The sequence below is a fragment of the Babylonia areolata genome, chromosome 23 (assembly GCF_041734735.1).
Source record: "Babylonia areolata isolate BAREFJ2019XMU chromosome 23, ASM4173473v1, whole genome shotgun sequence".
Lineage (NCBI taxonomy): Eukaryota > Metazoa > Mollusca > Gastropoda > Neogastropoda > Buccinidae > Babylonia > Babylonia areolata.
Window position 1 is genome coordinate 1,562,520 of NC_134898.1, and position 15,329 is coordinate 1,577,848.

At 44.9% G+C, this 15,329-nt stretch overlaps 1 protein-coding gene across 5 annotated transcripts in view; it reads left to right on the forward strand.

Moving 5' to 3' along the window:
• The window catches only part of LOC143297871 (tubby-related protein 3-like), a 144,285-nt gene that overhangs the window by 94,988 nt on the left and 33,968 nt on the right, over positions 1-15,329 (forward strand). For all 5 annotated transcript variants that reach the window (XM_076610399.1, XM_076610398.1, XM_076610402.1 and 2 more), the window contains 3 exons: positions 3,001-3,040; positions 5,168-5,333; positions 11,371-11,568. In XM_076610399.1, the coding sequence (XP_076466514.1) occupies positions 3,001-3,040; positions 5,168-5,333; positions 11,371-11,568 (404 nt within the window). The remainder of the gene's footprint in view (positions 1-3,000; positions 3,041-5,167; positions 5,334-11,370; positions 11,569-15,329) is intronic.

Sequence of the window (15,329 nt, forward strand, 5' to 3'; positions counted from 1 at the left end):
TCTAGGGGACAGTGAGAGAACGTTGACTGTGTGTCCTGTGGAAAGATGTGATGTGTGTGCGGGACAGTGAGAGAACGCTGACTGTGTGTCCTGTGGAAAGATGTGATGTGTGTGTGGGACAGTGAGAGAACGTTGACTGTGTGTCCTGTGGAAAGATGTGATGTGTGTGTGGGACAGTGAGAGAACGTTGACTGTGTGTCCAGTGGAAAGATGTGATGTGTGTGTGGGACAGTGAGAGAACGTTGACTGTGTGTCCTGTGGAAAGATGTGATGTGTGTGTGGGACAGTGGGAGAACGTTGACTGTGTGTCCTGTGGAAAGATGTGATGTGTGTGTGGGACAGTGAGAGAACGTTGACTGTGTGTCCTGTAGAAAGATGTGATGTGTGTGTGGGACAGTGAGAGAACGTTGACTGTGTGTCCTGTGGAAAGATGTGATGTGTGGAGGGGACAGTGAGAGAACGTTGACTGTGTGTCCTGTAGAAAGATGTGATGTGTGTGTGGGACAGTGAGAGAACGTTGACTGTGTGTCCTGTGGAAAGATGTGATGTGTGTGTGGGACAGTGGGAGAACGTTGACTGTGTGTCCTGTGGAAAGATGTGATGTGTGTGTGGGACAGTGAGAGAACGTTGACTGTGTGTCCTGTAGAAAGATGTGATGTGTGTGTGGGACAGTGAGAGAACGTTGACTGTGTGTCCTGTGGAAAGATGTGATGTGTGGAGGGGACAGTGAGAGAACGTTGACTGTGTGTCCTGTAGAAAGATGTGATGTGTGTGTGGGACAGTGAGAGAACGTTGACTGTGTGTCCTGTAGAAAGATGTGATGTGTGGAGGGGACAGTGAGAGAACGTTGACTGTGTGTCCTGTGGAAAGATGTGATGTGTGGAGGGGACAGTGAGGAACGTTGACTGTGTGTCCTGTAGAAAGATGTGATGTGTGGAGGGGACAGTGAGAGAACGCTGACTGTGTGTCCTGTAGAAAGATGTGATGTGTGTGGGGGACAGTGAGAGAACGTTGACTGTGTGTCCTGTGGAAAGATGTGATGTGTGGAGGGGACAGTGAGAGAACGTTGACTGTGTGTCCTGTGGAAAGATGTGATGTTTGTGTGGGACAGTGAGAGAACGTTGACTGTGTGTCCTGTGGAAAGATGTGACGTGTGTGTGGGACAGTGAGAGAACGTTGACTGTGTGTCCTGTGGAAAGATGTGACGTGTGTGTGGGACAGTGAGAGAACGCTGACTGTGTGTCCTGTGGAAAGATGTGATGTGTGTGTGGGACAGTGAGAGAACGTTGACTGTGTGTCCTGTAGAAAGATGTGATGTGTGTGTGGGACAGTGAGAGAACGTTGACTGTGTGTCCTGTGGAAAGATGTGATGTGTGTGTGGGACAGTGAGAGAACGTTGACTGTGTGTCCTGTAGAAAGATGTGATGTGTGTGTGGGACAGTGAGAGAACGCTGACTGTGTGTCCTGTGGAAAGATGTGATGTGTGTAGGGGACAGTGAGAGAACGTTGACTGTGTGTCCTGTAGAAAGATGTGATGTGTGTGTGGGACAGTGAGAGAACGCTGACTGTGTGTCCTGTGGAAAGATGTGATGTGTGTGTGGGACAGTGAGAGAACGTTGACTGTGTGTCCTGTAGAAAGATGTGATGTGTGGAGGGGACAGTGAGATAACGTTGACTGTGTGTCCTGTGGAAAGATGTGATGTGTTTGTGGGACAGTGAGAGAACGTTGACTGTGTGTCGTGTGGAAAGATGTGATGTGTTTGTGGGACAGTGAGAGAACGTTGACTGTGTGTCCTGTGGAAAGATGTGATGTGTGGAGGGGACAGTGAGAGAACGTTGACTGTGTGTCCTGTGGAAAGATGTGATGTGTGGAGGGGACAGTGGGAGAATACTCCTTGTGTGTCCATTGCCTCTGCAAGTCTCTACTACTGACACTATTCCATTAGGAAATTTTTCAAATCTTTGCCCACATGATGCTTTAAACTTGTGCCTCTTTCTTCCCTTTCTGTGTGTGTGTGTGTGTGTGTGTGTGTGTGTGTGTGTGTGTGTGTGGATCTGTATATGCATGTTGGGGGGAGTGGGTGGATGGGAGAGGTGTATAAGTTGTGAATGATGTTACACTGTTTATTAAATTGTTGTTTTTTTTTAGCCAGTTTGTACCGGCTCTTTTTAATTTGTTTGTTGTTGTTGTTGTTTTGTTTTTTTATCCTGTTCGTGTGTCTTACCCATAGTGGTGTGAATTGTGAGATGGGGTGTGAACCACTGGGGAAGGGCTGCACAAGGTGCACCTGTATTATTTGTATTATTCATTACACGTGACACATCTCTGTTGGACTGTCAGAAAGTTGTTTTGGGATTCTTTTAGTTTTACACTTGGCAGGTCTGTGTTGGATTCTCTCTGTCTGTGTTGGATTCTGTCTGTCTCTGTTGGATTCTCTCTGTCTGTCTCTGTTAGTCTATCTGTCTGTCCATCTGTCTGTGTTGCTGTATGTCTCTTTTTCTGTGTATGTCTGTCTCTCTCTTTCATTCTCTCTCCCTCGCTCGCTCTCTCTCTCTTTCTCTCTTTCTCTTGCATTCTTCAATTTTGTCTCTCTCTCACATTCTTCAATTCTCTCTCTCTCTCTCTCTCTCTCTCTCTCTCTCTCTCACACACACACACACACACACACACACACACACACACACACACACACACACACACACACACACACACACACACACACACACAACCTGTCATTCTGCAAGCTTCACGGTCTTTGCTGTTAAATGTTCACAACCTGTTCAAACACTAAAACCATGTGTGGAGCCAATGGGAGAGAGACGAAGAGAGAGAGCAGCTTCAGGGAGAGAGGAGAGAAACGTTGTATGAGAGCTTTGTGCTGTAAGTCATTTAGTTTGAAGTGATTGCCGTTTTCCTCATTTCAGCTGTTTTGGAATGAGAGTGTTGACCGCCTTTCTGATGCACGTTGCTGACATGTGTGTGTTCCCGTTGCATTTCAGTATACAAGATGAGGTCACTTCTGCCAAGTTAGACAAGCAGGTAATGTGCTGCAAACTTTATGTAAAAAAAAAAAAGATGATGATGATAATGATAATTAGTAGCAGTAGTAGTAGTTGTAGAAGTATTGTTATTATTATCATAATTATTATTATTGATACTTGTATGGTGCCTCTCTTCAATCAGAGACCAGGAGCCAAGTGCTTCAGTTGTCAGATACAGTCATCAGCACAACAGGCTACCTACCTGGGTAGAGCCAGCTGGTCATTTGTTTCCTGTTTCATTCAATCAGGCTTCTAAGTCAAGTTTACACATGCACGCACACACGCACTCACACACTTGTGTGTAATATGTGAGTTATATATAGATAATAATATAAAATTTAACCAAGGACAATGTTCATGTTTCCATGGGCTCGTTTGCATGTGCTAATTGGTCCGAATGACTTGTGCCCAGACCATCACTGTCTTGAGGAGGGGGAGAAATTTCTGGCAAATGTGGAATTTGATCAGGCATTTCAGATTGTCTAACTTTTTAGGTGATTACCGTACTTTACCACTTGCCTACCACTCGGAAGACATCACATTGTTACATCAAATACACTACAGCATCATAAACACCATTGTATATCATCTTTACATTTACATAGATATTAGGAGACATTTTGAAGTGAAAGAAGGTAAATGATAGATAGATAGATAGATTTATTTGACGAATAAATGAATGAATAACTTAGAAAAATTGATAATGACAATTTAAAAAAAACCTATCATTGAATTCACTTTCTTCTTTTCATTTTTTTTCCTTGATTGTATTATGAGCATAAGGATGAAATTAAGGAGTGAAGAGCAAAAGTGATGTATTAGTCTGTATGGTCACCTGTTCCAGTAGTTCAGACAAAGCACAGAGAAAAGATATAGACATATTATTAGACTGTGCCATCTAGACGTGATAGCAGTTTTGATACAATGTGCTCTGAACTTGTGTATGGGATTTTGGCAAAGGCACATACATGTCCTCACAATCTAGAGCACTGACAGGGACACTGACAGGGACGCTGACACGAGTGACGGAGGTTTAATGCTGAGGGCCCTGGGCCCAATCCACGCCTTGAAGAAGGACCTGACTCAGAAGCCAACAGACGGAAGATAAAACGACATCAGACTGTGCCATTTAGAGACATCAGACTGTGCCATTTAGAGACATTAGACTGTGCCATTTAGAGACATTAGACTGTGCCGTTTAGAGACATAAGACTGTGCCGTTTAGAGACATTAGACGGTGCCATTTAGAGACATGAGATTGTGCCATTTAGAGACATCAGACTGTGCCATTTAGAGACATCAGACTGTGCCATTTAGAGACATCAGACTGTGCCATTTAGAGACATAAGACTGTGCCATTTAGAGACATTAGACGGTGCCATTTAGAGACATTAGACGGTGCCATTTAGAGACATCAGACTGTGCCATTTAGAGACATTAGACGGTGCCATTTAGAGACATCAGACTGTGCCATTTAGAGACATCAGACTGTGCCATTTAGAGACATTAGACTTTGCCATTTAGAGACATAAGACTGTGCCATTTAGAGACATTAGACTTTGCCATTTAGAGACATAAGATGGTGCCATTTAGACATGGTAGCAATGTGGATACAGTGTGTTGTGAACTTGTGTATGGGATGTTGGTAAAGGCACATACATGTCCATATATATGATAGTCAGTCGTGTCCGACTAGGACCATCAGAACAGCAGAGGAGGCAACTGCTGTTCCGACTATTCGGGCTAGAATTTGATTATAGTGGAGAGTGTCTTGCCCCAAGTTACATCCCCACTCTCTCGACCAAGAGGGTTTCAGGACAGTCGGCTTTGGGATGGTTCCCAAAGGCCAACTAGCCCACAAGGCTGCAGCACTAAGAGCCAGTGCAATTTTGCCTCCTAGTTTGAGAGTCATAGTCCTTCACAAAAGACTAAGCTGTAAATGGTTTCCCATTGACTGGAGAAACCATTGATAATACAGCTCACACTTTGCTGTTGGCCCAGATGTAAACTTATGTCAATCTGTGATATAAGCCGGGTGTTGGGCCATCATACATACAATCTAGAATACTGACACTTGTGACTGAGGTTTAATGGTGAGCCCCCCGGCCCAACCCGTGCCTTGCAGAAGGACCTGATTCAGAAGCAGAACCGCCGGAAGCGTGAGCAGAACTTGATGATGCAGCGCACGGACATGACACGTCCCAACAGCGGCCGCCGTAACCGGGAGGAGAACCGACCCCTGGTGGGCCCCTCCTCTGCACCCAGACCTGCCATGGCCGACTTTGGCTATGGTAAGCAGCTGTGGGCAAAATAAAACAGTTTAGATAGATAGATATATGGAGAGAGAGAGAGAGATGTGTGTGCTTGCCCTTCAGGAAGACCAAAGGACTTTCTGTTCTCTGTGTGTGTGTGTGTGTGTGTGTGTGTGTGTGTGTGTGTGTGTGTATGAAGGACTGTTTGAATAGGTAAGCATCCACTTATAGACCAGTTTTGTTAACAAAGCGGTGGTGTTGTGTCTCCTGAGTTGTTCCTGAAACACTGCTTCTCCTTTCAGTTCAGACTGGAAAAGCCCACACATGTCCACACACCACAGGTAGTGACCACTTCCTGGAGTGATCCAAAACAACAACAACAACAGAAACGACCGCTGACCACAGCTGTACTGCCACAGTATGACACATATGAAAGGTGTTTGAAAGATGGGAGTCATTGTTTTGCATCTCTTCTGATTTTCTTTCCTGTTTGTGGGCTACAGCTCCCATGTTCACTTCAATATACGAATGGGCCTTTACATGTATGGCCATTCTTAATTAACTGGTGCTGTTTAGGCAGCCATATGCCGCTTCCAAGGGTGTGCATGCTGAGTTTGTTCATGTTTCCAAACTACCATCTTTTATGTTGGTCAAGGGTCTCCACATGAAGTGGGGAGATCAGAAAAACCACCACCACCCTCAACCCGTCAGGCACTGCGACTGGGATTCAAACCCAGACCCTAAGATTGAAACGCAGCTAGTACACCCATCTGTAGTCCTTGAGGAGAGACCTTTCAAACAGTCAGCTTGCGGTAAAGGGAGGGTGAAGTTTTCAAGGCTGTGCGTTGTCTTTCAGAATCAAGCGGCGGTGTGAGCGCCTTCAGGCGTGGTGCCAATGAGGAGGAGGATGTCAGTGATGTTAGTGACTGTGACACAGGTACTGGTAGGGACCGGCAGTCTGCCGCCACAAGTGTGTGTGTGTGTGTGTTGGGTGGCAGGAGGAGGTGGGGGGGGTATGGAGATGGTAAAAAAAGGCAGGGTGCAGCAGTGGATGAACTTCTCTTGCCCAGCGCTTCATTGGTGGTGGGTGGAAAGGTGCACATGACTTTTTTTTTTTTTTTATTGAATGAAATATAATTGTCATGGTGGTGGTGATGGTGGTACTGTTGTTGGCCTCGTCAGTGTTTTCTTCACACTAATCCCCAACAGTTGTGTTGTGTTATTGAGTTGTGTGTGAAGATGGGGTCATTGTGTTGTATGATGTTAGCTTCAGTTTCTCAAGGAGGAGTTCAGACAAATCTTTATGTGCTACACCATATATGGCCAGCAGCATAAACCAATGTGCTTAGTCAGGCCTTGAGTGCTTGTACATGTATTGTGCACCAATCAGTGGGATTTTTCTGCAGAATTTTGCCAGATGTCAACACTATTGTTGCCATGAAATGTCCCCTGTGGTACACACTGGTGATGTGTCAATGGTTGACTGATCTCTATGGACTGAGAGCACAGTATCCATGAAATGTCCCCTGTGGTACACACTGGTGATGTGTCAATGGTTGACTGATCTCTACGGACTGAGAGCACAGTATCCATGAAATGTCCCCAGTGGTACACACTGGTAATGTGTCAATGGTTGACTGATCTCTATGGACAGAGCACAGTATCCATGAAATGTCCCCAGTGGTACACACTGGTAATGTGTCAATGGTTGACTGATCTCTATGGACTGAGAGCACAGTATCCATGAAATGTCCCCTGTGGTACACACTGGTAATGTGTCAATGGTTGACTGATCTCTATGGACAGAGCACAGTATCCATGAAATGTCCCCTGTGGTACACACTGGTAATGTGTCAATGGTTAACTGATCTCTATGGACTGAGAGCACAGTATCCATGAAATGTCCCCTGTGGTACACACTGGTAATGTGTCAATGGTTAACTGATCTCTATGGACTGAGAGCACAGTATCCATGAAATGTCCCCTGTGGTACACACTGGTAATGTGTCAATGGTTGACTGATCTCTATGGACAGAGCACAGTATCCATGAAATGTCCCCTGTGGTACACACTGGTAGTGTGTCAATGGTTGACTGATCTCTATGGACTTAAAGCACAGTATCCATGAAATGTCCCCTGTGGTACACACTGGTAATGTGTCAATGGTTGACTGATCTCTATGGACTGAGAGCACAGTATCCATGAAATGTTCCCTGTGGTACACACTGGTAATGTGTCAATGGTTGACTGATCTCTATGGACAGAGCACAGTATCCATGAAATGTCCCCTGTGGTACACACTGGTAATGTGTCAATGGTTGACTGATCTCTACGGACTTAAAGCACAGTATCCATGAAATGTCCCCAGTGGTACACACTGGTAATGTGTCAATGGTTGACTGATCTCTATGGACAGAGCACAGTATCCATGAAATGTCCCCTGTGGTACACACTGGTAATGTGTCAATGGTTGACTGATCTCTATGGACTGAGAGCACAGTATCCATGAAATGTCCCCTGTGGTACACACTGGTAATGTGTCAATGGTTGACTGATCTCTATGGACTGAGAGCACAGTATCCATGAAATGTCCCCTGTGGTACACACTGGTGATGTGTCAATGGTTGACTGATCTCTATGGACAGAGCACAGTATCCATGAAATGTCCCCTGTGGTACACACTGGTAATGTGTCAATGGTTGACTGATCGCTATGGACTGAGAGCACAGTATCCATGAAATGTCCCCAGTGGTACACACTGGTAATGTGTCAATGGTTGACTGATCTCTATGGACTGAGAGCACAGTATCCATGAAATGTCCCCAGTGGTACACACTGGTAATGTGTCAATGGTTGACTGATCTCTATGGACGGCACAGTATCCATGAAATGTCCCCTGTGGTACACACTGGTAATGTGTCAATGGTTGACTGATCTCTATGGACTGAGAGCACAGTATCCATGAAATGTCCCCTGTGGTACACACTGGTAATGTGTCAATGGTTGACTGATCTCTATGGACAGAGCACAGTATCCATGAAATGTTCCCTGTGGTACACACTGGTGATGTGTCAATGGTTGACTGATCTCTATGGACTGAGAGCACAGTATCCATGAAATGTCCCCAGTGGTACACACTGGTGATGTGTCAATGGTTGACTGATCTCTATGGACTGAGAGCACAGTATCCATGAAATGTCCCCTGTGGTACACACTGGTAGTGTGTCAATGGTTGACTGATCTCTATGGACAGAGCACAGTATCCATGAAATGTCCCCAGTGGTACACACTGGTAATGTGTCAATGGTTGACTGATCTCTATGGACTGAGAACACAGTATCCATGAAATGTCCCCTGTGGTACACACTGGTAATGTGTCAATGGTTGACTGATCTGTATGGACAGAGCACAGTATCCATGAAATGTCCCCTGTGGTACACACTGGTAATGTGTCAATGGTTGACTGATCTCTATGGACTGAGAGCACAGTATCCATGAAATGTCCCCTGTGGTACACACTGGTAATGTGTCAATGGTTGACTGATCTCTATGGACTGAGAGCACAGTATCCATGAAATGTCCCCAGTGGTACACACTGGTAATGTGTCAATGGTTGACTGATCTCTATGGACGGCACAGTATCCATGAAATGTCCCCTGTGGTACACACTGGTAATGTGTCAATGGTTGACTGATCTCTATGGACAGACCACAGTATCCATGAAATGTCCCCTGTGGTACACACTGGTAATGTGTCAATGGTTGACTGATCTCTATGGACGGAGAGCACAGTATCCATGAAATGTTCCCTGTGGTACACACTGGTAATGTGTCAATGGTTGACTGATCTCTATGGACTGAGAGCACAGTATCCATGAAATGTCCCCTGTGGTACACACTGGTAATGTGTCAATGGTTGACTGATCTCTATGGACTGAGAGCACAGTATCCATGAAATGTCCCCTGTGGTACACACTGGTAATGTGTCAATGGTTGACTGATCTCTATGGACGGCACAGTATCCATGAAATGTCCCCTGTGGTACACACTGGTAATGTGTCAATGGTTGACTGATCTCTATGGACGGAGCACAGTATCCATGAAATGTCCCCTGTGGTACACACTGGTAATGTGTCAATGGTTGACTGAAGTGCTGCCTGCTAGCTTCTCTGCCCTCTCTCTCTTTCTCCACCCTTGTGTTGTTTTATTCTTTTTTTTTTGTTCTTTTTTTTTCATCATTTTTGGGGGATGGTGGTAGTTTGCCTTCAGTGTGCTGGCTGTCATTTGTGTTTTTGTGCATGGACTCCTGTCTCTCCAAGCTCCTCTTTGTTCTTGTTATGATTGACACAGGGAAATAATGGGAGAGAGAGAGAGAGAGATGAGTTTGTGCATGCATCCAGGTATATGCAGTGCGCGTACACATTCTCACACTCACATGCATGTGCATGCACGCCCACATGTTCACACCAGTACACACTCGCCAACATTCATTTGTTTAAGATTTTTTTTTTTTTTTTTAAATAAAAAGGTGCAGTTCTTGCATCATAGTAACATAGGAGACAGTAGAAAATTCCACTCAAACACATGAACAGTTTTGGGATCATCTTCCTTCTTGTTGGTGTAAACCTGTGAAGTGCAAAATGTCCAATACTTCATTCTGTTACTGACCTGGCTTGGTTTAGATGCACACTTTCCCTAAAGTGAAATTTATGAGCACTGGTATTTTATCTGTACAGTTGACTTTAGAATATGTTAAAGCTTGAAAGTGACATTATGATTGTCATTGGGTGACCTTACAATATCATATACTTACCTTGTCAAACTGATGCAAACTAGGCCTATCAGTTTGTGAATGGATCAGCCCAGTTTCCATGAATTTAACATGGTAAGTGTATTTGACCAAACAGTTAGTATAATGCAGTCGGGCTCCCCATTTTAATATTTAGTTCACAGTGATGTTTGCATTATTGAGGGGGAAGTGTGTATGTGTGTGTGTGTGTGAGGGAGTGAGTGCATAGCTTCCATTTATATTTATTTTTGGTTGATGGCTTTTTCCATTTCTGTCAAGTGAGAAAGAATTAATTTATCAGTGCAGACATGAGAAACTTGTATGCTTTCAGAACAACGTTCACACCGCTGTTGGGTTGATAGAAAAGATCAACAGACATGCTGTGTGTGTGTATTTGTGTCAAGAACTAATTTCAGTTGTTGTCAGTTCTTTTCCGTTATGATTTTCACAAGTGTTAAAACTGAACATACTTCAGGCTTTTAAAAAAAGAAGTGGCACACAATGTTGTGTTGCAATTGAGAGTAAGCTGACAAACTCTTAATAATGATAATAATAATAATAATGGTTTTCATATAGCGCTGAATCTTGTGCAGAGATAAATCAAAGCGCTTTTGCACCAGTCGTTCACACGCATGCATAACTCTAAAACTGTAGAAACTAAAGACAAGGAAGGGCAGGCAAGGGAGGCTGTTTTGGGAAGAGGTGGGTTTTAAGGCCAGACTTGAAAGAGCTGAGAGTGGAGACTTGACGAAGCGAAAAAGGAAGTTCATTCCAATCACAAGGTCCAGAGACAGAGAAAGAACGGCGGCCAACAGTCGAGTGTTTGAATCTGGGTATGCGTAAACAGAGTGGATCCGAAGCCGATCGTAGTGAGCGAGGTGGAGTGTAGAGGTGAAGGCAGCCACTCTTCCATGACTTTGGTTCAAAAGAATGTTCATTATTTTGTTTCCCCCTGCGTGGAGACAGCAGGGCCTCTTTCAGCATCAACAACATTTTCTTTCTCTCACTGTCTTTGTTTCTGGCTGTTCCTTTTCATTTTGTCCTCTGGCAAAATATTGATCTTTTTTTTTTCTCTCTGGCAAAACGTTGAGAGAATGATCAACCCAGGAGGGATGTCCAAGGTTTATGTGCATGAATATTTCACTTATGGCTAATTTTTTTCACGTTCTGCAGGATTGATATTCAGTTTTTCGGCCCTCATACGGCCCAGTGTGGTCGGCTGCTCTGCAGTGAAAGATGATGATGTTGTTGTTGTTGTTTATCGTGTCTGTCACTGTCCATGTCACAGCCTATGAAGGCCCGGCAGCCTCGGATGACCGACACCTGGACGGGTCCAGGGGAGGTGTGGGGGGCGGGGGCGGGGGAGGAGGATTCTCTCACAGCTCCTCCAACTCCAACATCCAGATCATCAACACCATCGACGACTCGCGGGACTACAGCGACAGCGACAGTGATGACGTGGCCGACATCCCCACACTGGACACTGGTCAGTTAGTGGGTCTGTCTGTGTGGCCGTCTGTGTGGCTGTCAGTCAGTGTGTCTGTCTGTGTGGCTGTCTGTGAATGTGTCTGTGTCTGTCTGACAGTGTGTCTATCAGTGTGTTTCTGTCAGTGTGTCTGTGTGTGTGTCTGTCTGTTAGTATGTCTGTGTCTGTCTGTCTGTTAGTGTGTCTGTCTGTCAGTGAGTCTGTCAATGTGTCTGTCCATCAGTGTGCCTGTTTTTGTGTATGTCATTGTGTGTGTCTGTTAGTGTGTCTGTTTGTGTGTGTGTCTGTCAGTGTATGTCTGTGTGTGTGTCTGTCAGTGTCTCTGTCTGTTATTGTGTCTGTCAGTATGCGCGGCTGTCAAATGTCTGTGTTTATGTGTCTGTCTGTGTGTGTGTCTGTCAGTGTATGTCTGTGTGTGTGTCTGTCAGTGTCTGTACACATTCACAACATATATTGTTATACATAAACTGCAAGCAAAAGGAACGGTGTACACGTTCACTACATATATTGTTATACATATACTGCAAGCAAAAGGAACGGTGTACACGTTCACTACATATATTGTTATACATAAACTGCAAGCAAAAGGAACGGTGTACACGTTCACTACATATATTGTTATACATAAACTGCAAGCTAAAGGAACGGTGTACACGTTCACTACATATATTGTTATACATAAACTGCAAGCAAACGGAACGGTGTACACGTTCACTACATATATTGTTATACATAAGCTGCAAGCTAAAGGAACGGTGTACACATTCACAACATATATTGTTATACATAAACAGCAAGCAAAAGGAACGGTGTACACGTTCACTACATATATTGTGTAAAAACTGAAAGTGTGGTTGGTTGTGAGTGTGGTTTGATTCTGATAGAAGAGAGAGGGTAACAGACAGGGGGGATATAGGATCAACTAATCATGCACTCACTCACTCTCTCCTCACATCAATAGCAGGGCCACATGGAGTGGTTTTTATAGAGTGTTTACTTTACAATACAGCACACAGTAAAAAAGATCATCCTACACCTAAAGCAGCACCTCTAAGCAGCACGGTAAAATTCACCCTAAACCTAAAGCAGCACACCTGGAACACAAACACACAACCAAAACCAAGGTCAGATAAAATCTCAAATATCTGGACATCACTGACATAAAAGGCCTATACCCTCTCAGCACCTTTCATCACATGTCCACCAGTATGCACTACTCTCACACAAAGATCTATGTGAGGTACAAGCTTCATCAAGCTTACCTGCCACCAGCAGTGACATACCAATTACCATACTGTGTACAAAACATATCGCTGACCAATACAACCCTGTGTTCCAACTCATGTTACCCATCATTCAATTAAACTGTGTGTTACCATTACCAAACAAATCTCTTTGTCTTCACAAGGCATGCCACCGACACAAGTACATGAAAGGAAATCATTACTTCCAACATATCTGGTAAACAGCAATGTGCAACAACATAGCACTGACCCTCAATGCTCTCATAGTTTGCCAACTCACTAATCACATTACAATGTTCCTTCCTGCTTTGTCTGAACAAAGTAAACCACTGACACAAAGCACAACTACACATGTTACCACAACTACCAACAAATCAAACATGTGTTCCACAACACTTGCTGTTACCCCCATGTGCACACACACACATGAAAAACCATCAACACACACTGACAATGTGTTAGCCTATAGATCTGTTCAGTTCACACTGAACCAGCACCACCTACTATATACAAAACAAGTATGTATACATCAAAAATACAGAACAAGATATCTGTAACCAAACAGAAGGGGGGGGGGGGGGGGATCAAAAGATTTAGGCCAGTACTTCTCTCAGTGGGTAGCTTTCACACATTAACCCCTTTTCTTTCCACAAGCCACAAGATCAACTTAAACTGGCTGTCCACTGACATAAAACATAGTTTCCCAACACAACTAAGTTATCAACATCACATAAAACCATTACAAGTCATGTACTCACAGCCCAACAGGGATTTCCTTGCTCCTCACATCACTGATCAGTCAGTCACCCTGTGTCAGTCAGTTCTTCTGGGAGACAGCTGAGAACTGGCTGTGCCGACGGGTTTTATCCCTTCCCACAACATACTGCACTGTGTATACTAATGTAAACTATAGCACTCACTCCCCTAACTAGTTGAACTAAAATAACCAATCTTTGCTTGTCCTAGTGACGCTATGTGAATGACTGACAGATTCACTGCTTGATCCCAGTTCAACAGATTGATCTGATTCGCTACGATTCAACCCACTTGTTTCTACAACATTCTGTGATGACAGGTTCACCCGTTTACGTCACAAAGAGATTGGCGAGATGGGACAATACAACTCTGGGCCTGTTAGCCGGCTTGATCAAAGTTCGAATTAGCATAACTTTTCCCTGGCTTTCATTCCGAAGTCCCGCCATCTACCTCAGCCATGTTTGTGAACGGGGAGAAGGGGAACGACTTGAAAGACAGGCCGCCACACGGGATATACCAACATGCCGTGCTCGTCCGTTTCGAACACGGGGATGGTGGCAGACATCACGTAACTGCACGTATTCCTATAGCTGGGGCGGGTGACGCGGCGTCGCTGACCAAAGAGGGCCAACTACGGAGTGGGCTGAGGAGGGGGGTGGAAAGAGGGAGTGTGGCGTGGTGTTGGCGCGACCTCAAAGACTAGACTTTGGATGGAGCGGGAAGGGAGATAAGAGGGGGGGGGGGGGAGGGGGTGAAGGGATGGGGAGGGAAGGGGACAGAGTGTGGGTGGTGGGGGGTGACACTGCTGGCACACTATAACACCCACCCCCGGCTTTTGAATGCAATGTCCTCATTGCTGCTGACCACATGCTGACGACTGCCGTCATCAATTAATGCTAATGGGGAGATTAGTTCTCTAACCCAAAAATTAGCAGAAACATAAACATGTGAAAATGAAGACATTACAGGACAAAAGAAACCACCAAAAATACATTTCAAAATGATACAGCTGTACATAACTCCATAACCCAGAAAAGCATACATAAAAAAAATCAAACAGGGAGCTACACAATGCAAAAATCAACAGTGTTCCAGCTGACACACATCAGCAGCCACAAGCCCTGGAATGAAGGAAAACAACAACAACAACAAAACCCATAACATGACACAATTTTCCCCAATTCCAACATTCCCCTAGCAGGCTGTAGCAACAACTTTAGTCAATGCCGGATGGCTCGCATCAAACCTGTCCCTAGCTCTAGCCCTACAGGTTGACCCTGACAGTTTCCCACTCCTGTCGGTCTGATCTGGGACCATGGCACCTGCGCATGTCCCGTGCACCCCAGGCTTCGGATGAGACCTGGTGCCATTCTCACACAAACCGGTTACCACCAGTCTGTGTGACCGTCCGGGAGACTCGACTGCATCCTGGCAGTCTCCATCACCTGTGCCCTCCCTTGTGGCACATGTACCAGGAACACCTGGATCAGGTGGTATGGGCAGCAGCACCCATTCACCCTGGCAAGGATCATCCTCACAGTCAACCCTTGTCCTGACTGGAGTCTTTTCTTTCAGACTCGGATCCTGCCTCCTGAGACTATTGGGCAAGTCTCTCTGGTTCTCATTGTGGGAATCTTTGTGTTTTTCCTTGGGGAGAACCTTACCCACCTTTAGGGAAATCCCATTTCCCACCACTGACTGACCTTTCCTACGTCTATTCCTTCTCTTCCTTTTGCCCAAATCCCTGTTCTCTAGCACAGC